The sequence below is a fragment of the Natator depressus genome, chromosome 25 (assembly GCF_965152275.1).
Source record: "Natator depressus isolate rNatDep1 chromosome 25, rNatDep2.hap1, whole genome shotgun sequence".
NCBI lineage: Eukaryota > Metazoa > Chordata > Testudines > Cheloniidae > Natator > Natator depressus.
The window spans coordinates 12583713-12596794 of record NC_134258.1 but is presented as its reverse complement, the minus strand read 5'-3'; the positions used below and the strand labels follow the sequence as shown (position 1 = coordinate 12596794).

Sequence of the window (13082 nt, the reverse complement as noted above, 5' to 3'; positions counted from 1 at the left end):
CAGTGACCGGCGGAGCTAGGCCATCTGGACCTGCCAAGATGGCAGAGACCCATGTGCCATCTCCACAGGCGAAGAGGAATTTCATTCGCCCTTTGCCCCCCTGGGACTATCAGTGCTCCCCATACGCTCTGGTTCCCTTCCCCAGACCTGGAGAAGAGCTCTGGGAAGCTCGAAAGCGTCTCCCTTCCTGCAACAGAAGCTGGTCCGATAAGAGGTATTTCCTCCCCCCCCACCAACCTTGTCTCTGTCTCAGCCTGGGACCAACACTGCAAACGCTCCTGTGTTCATTTCCAGGAAGTCTAATTCCCTGCAGCCCTGCAAGAACCCAAGCGACGGTATCCATGGATACTCCTGGTGAGGGGGAAAATCTACTGGTCCTGACATTCGGGAGCCTTCGTCTTCGCCGTGGAGATCTGCCGGGGACACGACACGTCACCTCGGCCTGCGGCTCTCACGAGGCAACGGCCAATTTTAGTCGATGCAGCGCAAGGAGGGGACGCGGGGGGGACAGGGGAAACAATAGCATTGTGTTGATTGGTTCCTCCATGTGCTAGAATTAAAATCACTGCTAGGGACTAGATCTATTCTGCACCATCCCCAGGCCCGGGAGTCTTCGCTACCAGCCCAGATGTTGCAGGGAGATTCCTGGGGTGGAAAGTCAAACCAGCTTCCCCTTGCTTAGCCAGGAGCTGGCTTTGTACCCAGAGGGGGCTAGAGGTAGGTGGGAGAGAGCCGGGCATTCATGGGGGGGGTAGGGGGGTGCGAGGTGCTTCTGCTGTCGCCTGGTCCTTCCAGGGCGTAGGTCAGCGAGGGGGAAGTAGGCGACTGGGTGTAAAGCATCTGCCTCCATCTCCGGTTGCTACAACCTTGGCCAATAACAGGAGCTTCTTCCCTGACACTCCTGGCCTTGTGTCCCACCCGCCCCACCCCTAGGGGAGCTGGTTCAGTTCCTGCCGGGTTCACCCTGCTATGGGACGTTTGATCCCCAGGAGCACGGGGTCAGAGTGGAGCTGTGCAAGAATGGGACGGGCGCCCCCCCTCCACGGGGGGGCTCCCAGGGGAGGTTTATTCTCCATCGGGACCAAGCCGGTGGAAAGAGGAGTTTGTGACAGTGAACAGAGGGTGAATAATGAATGAGCAATCAGCCTGCTATCGGCCCCCCCGGCTGCGAAAGGCAGTGGCTTGGCCACTCCGCTCCCAGCAGCTGCTGTCACACAGATGCCCTTGGGAATGGGGTGCAGAGAGCTGGGTGGGGGGAGCATGAAAGGGAGAGGGAAACACACAGCGAGGTTACAAAGGGGTGTTGCAAAGGGGGGCTGCATCTGCTGTTGCCTGGCTTCAAATTAGTGCAGGTCAAAACTCAGACTCAGACCCAGACCCCACTCTCACCCCCAGGGGTGCCCTCCAGCTCAGGAAGGCCAGCAAGGGGGGGCTGCATGGGTGGGGACAGAGGCGCCGGGGGCTGCCAGTCACATGCAGTAACTGCAGAGAGCAGAGGACAGTCCCGCTGGAAGAAAAGCAGCACGTCCATCACAACAGACACCTCCTCTGCACGGCAGCCCCCTCCCCGGCAGGTCCCAGGGGGCATTAAACAAACAGCATGTTGTTACCAGCTTCCACTAATTGAAACCGGAGTCAAGGCTGGTTCCAGGCAAAGGGGGACCCAGCTGGGGGAGCGAGGGCGGGGGGAGAAACCCAATAACCAGCAGCACAAACAGCCCCAAGGGAGGGTTTGCCAGAGAGCTAGCCCTACCCACCTCTGAACATATCCCAGGCTGTACAGCAGGGACGATTACAAACCAGAGGCAGCTCAGTGCATCCACCCCCCACACCAATAAAGCCAATGCAAGCCTCTCAGGAAGCAAGGGGGCGTCAAGTGGGCACAGAGGGGAACAGAGAACCCCACACCAACCAGGCCTGGTGGTCCGGGTTCTCTCCAGCAGCCTCTGTGCAGAGCCCAGTCTCCAAGGCACAACTGATGGGCTTGTAAGAAAAGATGGAGGAAGCCGGAATGAAATAACGAGGGCACATCTCACAGAGCGAGATCCTGCACGGATGGCCCTGCTGCAGCACCTCCCCACCTGTGCGCGGCCCGACGACCCGCCACGATCCCGGGGATCTGTATTCATTTCTTATCTGTTTTTGCTCTGAAATAAACAAAGTGTCCCGGGCTCAGGACCTGCCTTGGGATCTTTATACTTCGACAAATCACCAGGAACTAGGATAGATCCTTCCTCTTGGCACACACCCCTGGGCAGATTTGCATCTGCCAGCCCCTGCTCTGGGGGCCGGGAGACCTAGTGGGAATGATTAAAGGGAGGAGAGATAGGAGAGGAAGTAGGAAAGTGAAGGCAGGCAGCAGGCCAGATCCTGATCTCAGGGACACTTGGGTGAATCTGGAGTCACTCCACTTAACTCAATGGATTTAGGGCTAGATCCTGATCTCAGTGGCACCCAGAGTCACTCCCCTGACTTCAGGATCTGGCCCTCATGCCCAGTGAGGCTAGTGCAAATTCAGAGCCAGTCCCCTGACAACTCTGATGAAGCTACTTCAGATTTGCACTGGCATCCCCGAGATCAGGATCCAGCCCCCAAGAGGAGATTCAAATTCTGCTTTCTGTTACCCCCACACAATCCCCCAGAAGTCCACAGGAATGGAAGGCAGAACTGGCCCCAGTATGGGTTGTATACACAAGAGAGCAGAGGTGCTAGAGATGGAAAGACCTAGGTGATTTAGGATCTCCATTGGAGGCCTCCCCTCTCACTGCCTCAGTTTCCCCTCCCAGCCTTTATCTATCTGGTCTCTTAGTTGCAAACTCCCTGTGACAGGGACCGTCTCCCACTGGGGCCATGCAGGGCCCGGCACAGTGGAGCCTCTAAGTAATAATACAGTATGTTTCACAGCTCACCGTCCAGCCTGGATTTAATGGCCACCCAGGGGAGACTCTTCCACTGTCTCCAAGATCTCACTGCCAGGATAAGAGTCCAAGCCCCCCTGTCGACACTCCCATGCTGCCCAAGTTCTGACAGATCCCCCCTGCGCCGTCCCTGCCCCTCCCTCCTGCCAGCACCTGCAGGCGCAGCGATGGGATGCGGTGGGCACCTGGGAGGCAACAAAGCTCGATTCCCAGGGAACTAGGACAGGTCCCAGACTATTTCAGGGCAGGGCAACATACCACCTGCAGTCACACCAGCAGGGCTGGCTTTTGATTAGGGCGCTGGGACGGCCCCGGCCAGGCTATTGAGTTTCTGCCTGTTTTCAAGCCTCCCCTGACTAAATTCTCCAGGCCCCTGGCTTTGCGTGGAGCTCCTCGCAGCAAACACGGGGCGGGGACAGGCCGTGAACTGAAGAACAGCGGAGATGTGGAGTGGGTACAACCCCAGAGCGGAGAGGGGCAAGAGACAACAGTGGCCAGGCAGCAGAGGGGAAAATAACGGGGGGGAAGAGGACTGGCTGTCTCCTATGCCCTGGGATCCCACCTCCTAACCACACCTGCCCCAGCCCGGTAAGTGTCACCCAGAATTAGAGGGTCCATTAGCACAGGAGTATCAATTCACCCCGAACAGGGAGGCAGAGCCCTCCGCCTGCACGGCCACGCTGCGGTCAGGTGACCTGATTTTACAGGACAGTCCCAATATTTGGGGTTTTTCTTATATAGGCTCCTAATACCCCCCACCCTCTGTCCCAATTTTTCACACTTGCTGTCTGGTCAGGTCACTGCAGAGAGAGCCTGCCACAAGAATACGATGCAAGAAGCTGTTTAAAATCATCTGCCACTGTCCCTCAATCCTGACCTGCAGCCCCCCCTGCTATCTCAGTCCTGGGTTCCCCCCAGCCCCCAACCCCCAGCTCTTCTGGTGCCCCTCAATCCTGACTCACAGCCCCCCTGCTACTCCAAACCCAGGGCCTCCCCTGCCATTCCCAACACCCAGCTCCGCTGAAGACCCTCAGTCCTGCCCTGCACTCCCCTCGGCAGCTCCAGCCCCGGGTCCCCCCCCCCGCAGCAAGACATCAGTGCCTTGGAAAAGCTATTTCGCAATGAAATTCAGGCCGGTCTCTACAGGGCTGTCAGACACTCAGCATTCCCGAACAAAGCCAGACACCAAGCCCCGGTTTAACGTTCTGCCCCTCCCAGTTATGCCCCAGGAGTACAGAACTCGGCAGTACAATTCGAGACGCCAGCCCCTGCCCCCATCCTTTGAAAACACCCTCCGGATCCAGGAGAGACGTACAAGGCCCAACCGTCAGGCCTCCGAATTTCAAAGCAATGCTGCCAGCAGGCTTCTAGGGGCGCTGCACGGCCAGGGGGACTGTTTGATGTGTCATCGCAAAAGACGGAGGCCCAGACCGCTTGCGGTCACTAAGATATCCCCTGGCATTTTCCCCACAAGACAGGAACCCCAGCGTCCTACCTAGATCCCAGCGTGGGGCAATGGGGGGGGGGTTATGTGCTCCCTGAAATTCCCCGCATCAAAGAGACGTGTTGGGCCATGTGTCTAGTGCAGCACAGCTGCTGAGCTCCACCCCAGAGACAGCTGCAGCTCAGGGAGTGCGCGTGGGGGCGGTCTGGGATGCTGCTGGATGAAAGGCAATATGATATCAGGCCAAATTCCTTCCTGGTGTAACTCCACTGGAGTCGGTGGAGTTATACCCAGGATGGAGCTGGCCCATCATTGTGACTGATGGCTAGGCTGTGAGGGTAAGAGGATGATCAGCCAGAACAACAGACCCTGCATCGATCCAGCTCCCCTCCGCACCCACCACCTGGTCACCTCCCCGTCCCCCAGCACAACAGAGGTTCCAGGGCCCTGCCTGGCTGGGCAACAGACACCCCCCCCCCAACATCCCTGCAATCCCCCCGCCATGGAAGCGGCGAGCTGCCAGGAACCCAGCAGAAGCCCGCCATGGCCACTGGCTCCCAGCCGCACTGTAACCCTTTGTGGGAAGCCCAGCCACCCAGAGTCCATAGCTGCGTGGAGGAATCCGAGGTGCAGAGCCCTCCATGCAGAGATGGGGATGGAGAATCAGCCCAGTGCATCACCGTATAGACACAGCGGCATGGAGAGGTGGGCAAAAAAAGACAAGCAGAGCCGCTGTCGTGGATCTCTCGGTCTCTCTCTGGGTAGAACCTGCCCTACCAAGCAGCATGCGCAAAGCCCTGGCTGCTCGGCCCACAGCTAGCCCTGCTCGGTCTGTTATGCAATTAACGCCTCTAGAAAATGCACACACACCTTGCCATTGTGCCGAAGCCATCGGCAGCCAGGCAGGGCCAAGGCTCTGCCTCCCACCGCAGGGAGCTTTGTTTCCGTTCTCCAACTCAAAGGGTCCCCATTCTGGGCTCCCCACTGAACCTGCTAGATCTGATTTGTCATCACAGCGCCACATCGGCCTCAAACCGAGCCAGGACACACAGTCTGCGGCCACGTCCCCCCCAGTCCAGGCACCTCCCTGCGCCATGGGGCTAGACATGGAGGAGATGATGATGTCGACCGTGCCCCAATCTCCCTCCAAATAAAACAGAGCATGGATCAAAAGCCCCACCGCAATCACTCCATGCAGAGACCACAGTCCCCAAACGTGCCCCCCACCCTCTATGTCTCCTGCACCAACCCCCCCAAGACCCCCTGCAGCTTCAGGGAGGCTGCTGCTGACCCTGCTTAATATGCAACTCAGGATGGCAGCCAGAATATACAGCTACCAGCGGGGGGGGAGAGGGGGAATATCATTCCTTTTCTCCCCCGACCCTCGTCAGCTGGCTTTGCCAGTCGATTGCACCTGAAATATCCATCGCCTTTTGCTTTACCTTGTCTCCAAAGAAGGTCGAATGCAGAAAGGACAGGAACCAAAGCAGTCCCATGTAGCCTGCATCCTGCAGCTGTATCTGTCTCTCTCTGTCTCCTCCTAAAGGGCTGGGTCCTTGGCGTGGAATTTTTTACAAGTGTGCGGGGCTCCCAGCCCTAGGTGGCAGCAGATCCCATTTGGCTCCAGCTATTAGATCTAATGCAACAGCAATGAAAAGAGGAAAATTCAAGGGTGCAAGGCAAGCTGCAAAGGAGCGTGAGCCTTGGAAAAATATGGGGGTGGGGTAGGAGCAGGGTGGTGAATACACAAGACCTGAAGAGACAGCCAGGGAGACGCCGACGGTGCCAGAAGCATCGGGGGACGGCAGGTCGCATCTGAAACCATCAGATGAAAATACACAAATCTCCTCTCAGACTAAGCGAGGCCAGTGATCAACTGTTCTCCACAGCCCCCGGCTGCAGGCCGAGAAGAAATCAGCTAAGTTTGCGGCAAGGGAGATTTAGGTTGGATATTAGGAAAAACTTTCTGACTATGATGCTAGTTACGCTCCGGAAAAGGCTGCCACGGGAGTTTTTAAGAACAGGCTGGAGTGGACAGCCACTGCTCGGGGACGGTCTAGGTTTACTTCATACCACTTCAGCGCAGGGGTTTGGACCTCTTGAGGCCTCATCCAGCCTGATGTTCCTATTATTCTATTCCGTAAACGGACAAAAAAAATCTTTCCAGAACCCCCCCGAGATTGTTAGAACCAAGAGAACTTTAATAATCAAATCTGTTGCTTTACCATTTATTTCAGTTTTAGTAACAATTCAAAAGCTGCCGAGCCATGGCTGGAGGTGCCGTGGCACGCCATTCACGCCCCCGTAGTGTCTCAGCTGCATTATTACAATCGCTTCAACAGGAGCTCAGCCGGCCCCTTGCAGAAACTCCTTCCTGACCCTTATCATCCGATTTCCATTTCCTCCACCGTTTCCAAACCCCGTCCCCATCAGACACTTGTCTTCTCGGATTCTCCTTTAGGTAGGGTGACCAGACGTCCCATTTTTCAGCCCTCCTGCAGGTGTCCCAACTTTTTCTTAAAAATGGGCAAATTGTCCCATATTATCTGTCTCCCCTATTTCTTTTTAACAGGGGCTCGGTTCACTTGATGTTAATTTGAACGTTTGTACTGTATACCTCTGACTGATTGCTGTTGAACTCGCTCAAATAAGAGTAATTTAACCAGGGGGTCCCGTATTCAGCAGAGGGAAATATGGTCACCCTGCCTTTAGGCCCTGATCCTGTAATCCTTCAGCATCTGCAGGATCGAGCTCTTACTATTGAATTTCACCCTCCGGGGGGGGGGGGGGCGCAAAGCGTGGCCCCGTTGAAGTCAGTGGGGGCTTTCTATGTCTATTTCTAGTCAGTTTCACTTCCTGGTTCTCAGGCCCTCATACTGAGGACAAGTAACAGCCCTTAGTTATCTGGCATCTTCGATCCCTAGATCTCAAAGCCCCTTCGCAAGGAGGGGTTAAATTTCAGTGTCCTCATTTTACAGATGGGGGAAACTGAGGTGCGGGAAAGGGAAGAGACTTGTCCAAAGTGAGCCAGTGAGTGAGAGGCAGAGCCAAAAAATAGAACCCAGGAGTCCTGACCCCAATGCCACTCCCTTCTCATCTCCAGACCACATGCCCCTCCCAGAGCTGGGAGTAAAACCCAGGAGTCCTAGTCCAGCCCTTCCACTACCTCAGCCTATCAGGGTGATTTCCTCCTTTTATACCCTCCTGTTGGGCAGCGAGACCGCTTCCCTTTCGTCCCTTGCCCCAGCCTTTACAAAGCCAGGGCGTAAAGGGGAACAGGGCTTTTGTAAGCTGCAAAATCAACACCTGGACCCTGCAGGATCCTACAGGATGTGCGTCGGAAAGGGATATAATTCTTCCTGATCCTCAGCCACACTTGTGCCCTGGAGCATAGAAATCGTAGCTAAGGCTTCAGAGCAGTTCTCGGCAGAGACCACCCCTGCCCTAACTGTGGCATAGAACAGGGTCTAAGTTTAAAATCAGGCCACTTTCCCCATGCTTACACCTCTCGTGTGCCAGCAGTACAGAGGTGAATCAAATGACCTTGCAGCCTCCCTGCCTGTGCAATCAGATCCTGCTCCCTTCCCCTCCTGAGGGCTCCTGGTCAGTTCTGTTCTAGCCTCTTGCCCAGTCCTGGCTGCTCCAAACCAGCCTGAGCCATGAACACGCCTGCACCTTGCATGCTACTCCACTCTCCGCTATTTACAGCAGAACAAAGCAGCAGCGGGAGAGGTCCCTGGGCATTTCCTGGTGTCCTCAGTTCCTGGGAGGAGAAGGGTTGAGAAAGGTGCCGCAGGAAAGGACCATCCAACTCCAGGAGATTTCACTGAACAACCTCTAAAGACATTGATGCAAACTCCCAGGTAAAGGGGAAGCTGGGTTGGATCCTCCTCCTTAGTTTTCCCACTTCTGCCCTGCCCTGCCCCTGGGCCGTAACTAACTGGCCACGTCCCCAACAGGTGTAAACCGGGGTCGCTCCCATCGCCTTCCAAATTAGGCTAACGTACCCCCAGGGAGGATCTGGCCTGTTATTTTGTGAAAGAGGAAGGCAGCACTGCTGTCTCTCACGGCATCTCACACTTTTCTTGAAGCCCCAGCACTTTGGTCCACATGATTAAGTGGAAAAGAGACGACTGAGGGGGGATAGGCTAGAGGTCTATAAAATCTTGACTGGTGAAGACAGTGAATCAGGAAGTGCTATTTACCCCTTCTCATAACACAGGAACCAGGGGTCACCCAATGAAATGAATAGGCAGCAGGTTTAAAACAAATGAAAGGAAGTATTTCCGTCACACAGCGTGCAGTCAACCTGTGGAACTCCTTGCCAGGGGATGTTGTGAAGGCCAAACTTATACCGGGATTCTAAAAAGAACTAGATAAGTTCATGGAGGATAGGCCCATCAATGGCTATTAGTCAGGATGGGCAGGGATGGTGTCTCTAGCCTCTGTTTGCCAGAAGCTGGGAATGAGCGACAAGGGATGGATCACTGGATGATTCCCTGTTCTGTTCATTCCCTCTGGGGCACCTGGCACCGGCCACTGTCAGAAGACAGGACCCTGCGCTAGATGGACCCTTGGTCTGAGCCTGTATGACCGTGTCAGGCCCTTCTGGTTGCAGAGAAGAGCATGAAAATCTGACTTGCGGGGAGGCTAAAGGCTGAGAAACCAGGAGACAGGGAAAAGAGCCCACGTGTTATTTTAAATCTCCTGATTTCTAAACCAATCTCAGGATTTTGAGGGTCTGGATCATTATTTTTGGTTGGGTTAGCGAGAGAGGAAGGGATCTGATTAGGGGTCAATCCAACAGTCACCATTTTCTAAAAAGTGAGTCTGGGCACCCCACTCAAGACCCCAGAAAGGGCTTGATTTCCAGAGGGAGAGAGCTAGACGCTTCCTGGAAGGGGAAAAAAAAAAAGACACCTCTTTGAAGGTGTCTCAGGTTGGGCCCCCCCAAAACGGAGGCACCCAACTAGCGAGCACTTTGGAAAAGTTCAGCCAGAGGCTGCAGGGGGAGGCCGGAAGGGGCTCAGCTGAGAATCCAGCACCGCTCTTGCCTCCCCTCTCTCTTCCCCTTGTGCAGCGAGGCAGGGCTGGCCGTAGCCTGCCCCCTTCTCTGCAGCTCGTCTCCATGTCAGGGCGTTTTACCCACTATCTGGGGGGTTTCCTCTCTCTGCCCCACCCCAGCCCCAGCCCCAGCCTGGCCGATCAGCGCAGTTCATGGAGGGTTCCAAGAGCAGCTCCAGCCAGACCCCAAGGGGCTCAATAGCGTTGAACGGAGGCGTGTGCCCTGCCTGGACTCCGCAGCCGCTGGCTCCGGCCACATTAATCTCCTTTGCCTCCAAGCGGCCGGGGCTGAGCGCGCTGGCCACCGACTGCACACGCTTTCTTCAGCCCCTGCTCCTCGCTCCTGGCACCCACTGCCCCACCCCCCACCGGCTATTCCAATCCTGGGCTCTCCCGTACACAGCTCTGCCAACGCCCTGAACTGCAGCCCCCCTGCTAGTCCTGCTCTGGGATCCCCACCCTCAGCTCTGCTGCTGCCCCACAGTCCAAACCCACCCCATTGCCCCTCACTCCTCAAGTACAAAGTATTCCATGCCTGGGCCACTCCTGCGCAGAGACTGATGATGATTTTGACTAATTGGCTCCCTAGTTAAAGCCCCTCCTCCCCCTTCCAAGGGTCAGCTGTCAGCTTTCCACGGGGGTAGCCTTCCCCTCCCCCCCCGCTCCCCCGCCCATTTCTCTTTGTCTGATTTCAACTGTCTTAGTAACTAAGATGACAATTTGAAGTCCCAGCTGAGATCAGGGCCCCATTGTGTCAGGCGCTGCACAGATGGAGTGAAACCATTCCTGCCCCAAAGAGCTCCCGGTCTAAATATACAAAGGGGCAGGAGAGGAAACTGAGGCACAGGGAAGGGCAGGGACTTGCCTACAGTCAGCCAGCAGGTCAGTGGCAGGAATAGAACCCAGGTCTCCTAGCTCCCAGGCCACAGGACCAGCAATAGCCATTCTCCCACTAGCCAGGCCTGGTACAATCTCAGCCAATCAAGATGGCCAGCATGAGGCTTACCAGAGCAGCTCAGCGGGTGAGGGCCAGGCCCTGCACTGTGCCAAGTTTAGAGAGTGATAGAGCCATAGCTCTGAATACAGGGAAAGGCCCCTGGGGCTCTGATCAGGACCACGAGGCATGAAATCCTGACAAACTGATGCAGAGACGGAAGAAGAACTGCAGCTTCCCCTCCCATCACTGACCGGTGGTGGGGGGCAGGTGGAAGCTCCACCAGGGTCTCTGCTTTGATGGGCCAGCAAAAATCATTGTCACGTGACAGCCTCCAACGAGCCTGTTAAAGAACCCACCGGGGAACAGGCAGGTTGGTCTGCAGGAAGGGCCCAGGGACGCGGGAGGAGAAGAGCTCTCCTCCAAAGCTGCAAGGGGCAAGGTCACCCCCGCGCCCCCTGAACCATTCCTTGGAACCTCGCCGTAGCAAGGGAGCAGGGAATGGGAGACAGGCCTCCTGGGTGCTGCGTCCTGCTCTGGCAATTAGGACTAGTGGCTCAGAACAGGGGGCTGGAAGTCAGGACTCCTGGGTTCTCTTGCCAGCTCTGGGAGGGGCATTGGGTCTAGGGGCTAGAATAGACGGGGCTGGGATCCAGGACTCCCTATCAATGACAAGCTGGGTAAATGAGTGCCATTTCCCCTCTCTGTGCCTCAGGTTACTCCTCCGGGAGGGAAGAGAAGTTGGAGCCCTGCAGATGCCACGTGAGACAGGCTTTGAGGCAGAAAAGCGAATCACCCAGAGTCTTCCCTCTGTTGGTCTCAGGGAGGTAGGAACATGCAGCCCCCGTCTATCCGCACTAGGGTTTGCGAGTGAGTTTCCAGCACCTCGCCATGGGTGGTGTCGACAGATCAAACAATGTAGCACCAGAGACAATACCTGATCTTCATCCACCGCCTGGAGGAGATCATCTAGCCAAAGGCCGGTGCAGCCTCCGTGCCATGGTCAGGTCTGTGCCCACTGCAGCTTCTCTGCCAGGCCCAGGTCTGTCCCAGGACTGACGTGGGCCAGGCAGGCAGAGGCTCTGTCTCTCGGCTCCACAGGATTGGTGCTACGGACCCAGCCTTGGCACTGTCTCTAAGAGGAGCTCCTTCAATGCGCCAGACCCCCTAGGGGGTCTCACTCTGCCTCTAGGGGAAGCCAGGCAGCTGGACCTCTGGGCCTGGTTCACACCGTGAGCTCCATTCAGCGAGTCCCCTGAGGGAGACTTTCCTGTCTGCAGGGATTAACACACCTCGCCCAGCGTTTGCAATGACACCCACACGGCGCTGGGGAGAGTCCGGTTCCTCCATTAACTGGAACCCAGCCTAGGAAGTTCTTTGGGTAGGCTAGAGAACTGAAGGGTGAAGCAGAGCCCATTCTGGTTAGCCCAGAGCCCAGGATGCTGTAGGGAACCCCTTGGTTCAGGCTCTGTCTGTCTTTCTGTCTGACCTCCTTTGAGAGAGCCCTGACTCCTTCCAGCAGCCAACTCTTACCTCCACACCTCACCCTCTCCAGTCCTTTGATCTCGAGCTGGGGGAATTGTTCATCTGCCCTGAGGAGCAACGGGGAAGTCCATATCCCTCAGGGTTGTTGGTTGCTAGGTTCCAATGTCCTGGCAACTGGATTCACCACTGTCTTCTCAGATGCTCCATTTATTGGAGACTAAGGCCCAGACAGCCAGGCAACACCCATACCTAAGTCTCTTTGCCTGCCCCAAAAGCAAACAGTCCTTTTCCATCCCACTGGGTAACAATGCAGCACATGGGGAAACTGAGGCACAAACAGGCCTCAAAATCATTACAAAATATTCCCACTTTGGGAGACTCTCCCCTAGGGAAGTAGGCAGACTGCTCCCACCATCCCTGCTCAGAGGCCCAGCACATGTTCTGCCAGCTCCTTCATCCCTGCTAATGCTGAGCAGCTCTGAGCTGCTCCTTCTGAGCCTCAAAGACCTGATCCTTCCAGCCGGAGCAGCTCGTTACCTGGCTGTCTGTGGCAGTGAAGTCCTCTCTGGTAGAATCATAGAATATCAGGGTTGGAAGGGACCTCAGGAGATCACCTAGTCGAACCCCCTGCTCAAAGCAGGACCAATCCCCAATTTTTGCCCGATCCCTAAATGGCCCCCTCAAGGATTGATCTCACAACCCTGGGTTTAGCAGGCCAATGATCAAATCACTGAGCTATCCCTCCCCCAAGGGCATGCACCCAGACAGGGTACGTGTCCTAAATGTACGATCCGAGCCTAGGAGCTGGGCCCCATCGTGCTGCACTGACACAGTGAGACTGGCCCTGCCTCACAGAGCTGGCAATCTAAACACACCAGATAGACAAAGGGTGAGACGGGAAACTGAGGCACAGAGTAGGGAAGTGACTTGCCCAAGGTCACCCAGCAGGTCAGTGACAGAGCCAGGTCCCCCAATGACCACGCCCGCGCCTTAATCACTCACCTGGCCTTCCTCTCGAACACCCTTTCCATCCATGTGACAGTATTTCTAAGACTCCGACTGGGCCGATCTCTAATGTCATCCAGAGGGTTCTGGCCCCTTTCTCCCCTCCCCGTGTGCCCTAAAGGCCCCGTACCGTGTATACTCCTCTGCACGACCCACCTACATCTCTCCTCCTCCGCCCGCAGGCTGCCATGGGGTTGGATACCGTCGCGAGCCTCTGGAGCGGCACCAGCAG

General features: G+C 56.1%; 1 protein-coding gene across 1 annotated transcript in view; it reads right to left on the bottom strand.

Annotated features, from left to right (window-relative positions):
* Positions 1-5943, bottom strand: part of APC2 (APC regulator of Wnt signaling pathway 2) — a 44523-nt gene extending 38580 nt beyond the window's left edge. The window contains exon 1 of the mRNA XM_074939560.1: positions 5805-5943. Within this exon, the coding sequence (XP_074795661.1) occupies positions 5805-5858 (54 nt within the window). The 5' untranslated portion in view covers positions 5859-5943. The remainder of the gene's footprint in view (positions 1-5804) is intronic.
* Positions 5944-13082: the final 7139 nt, after the last annotated feature.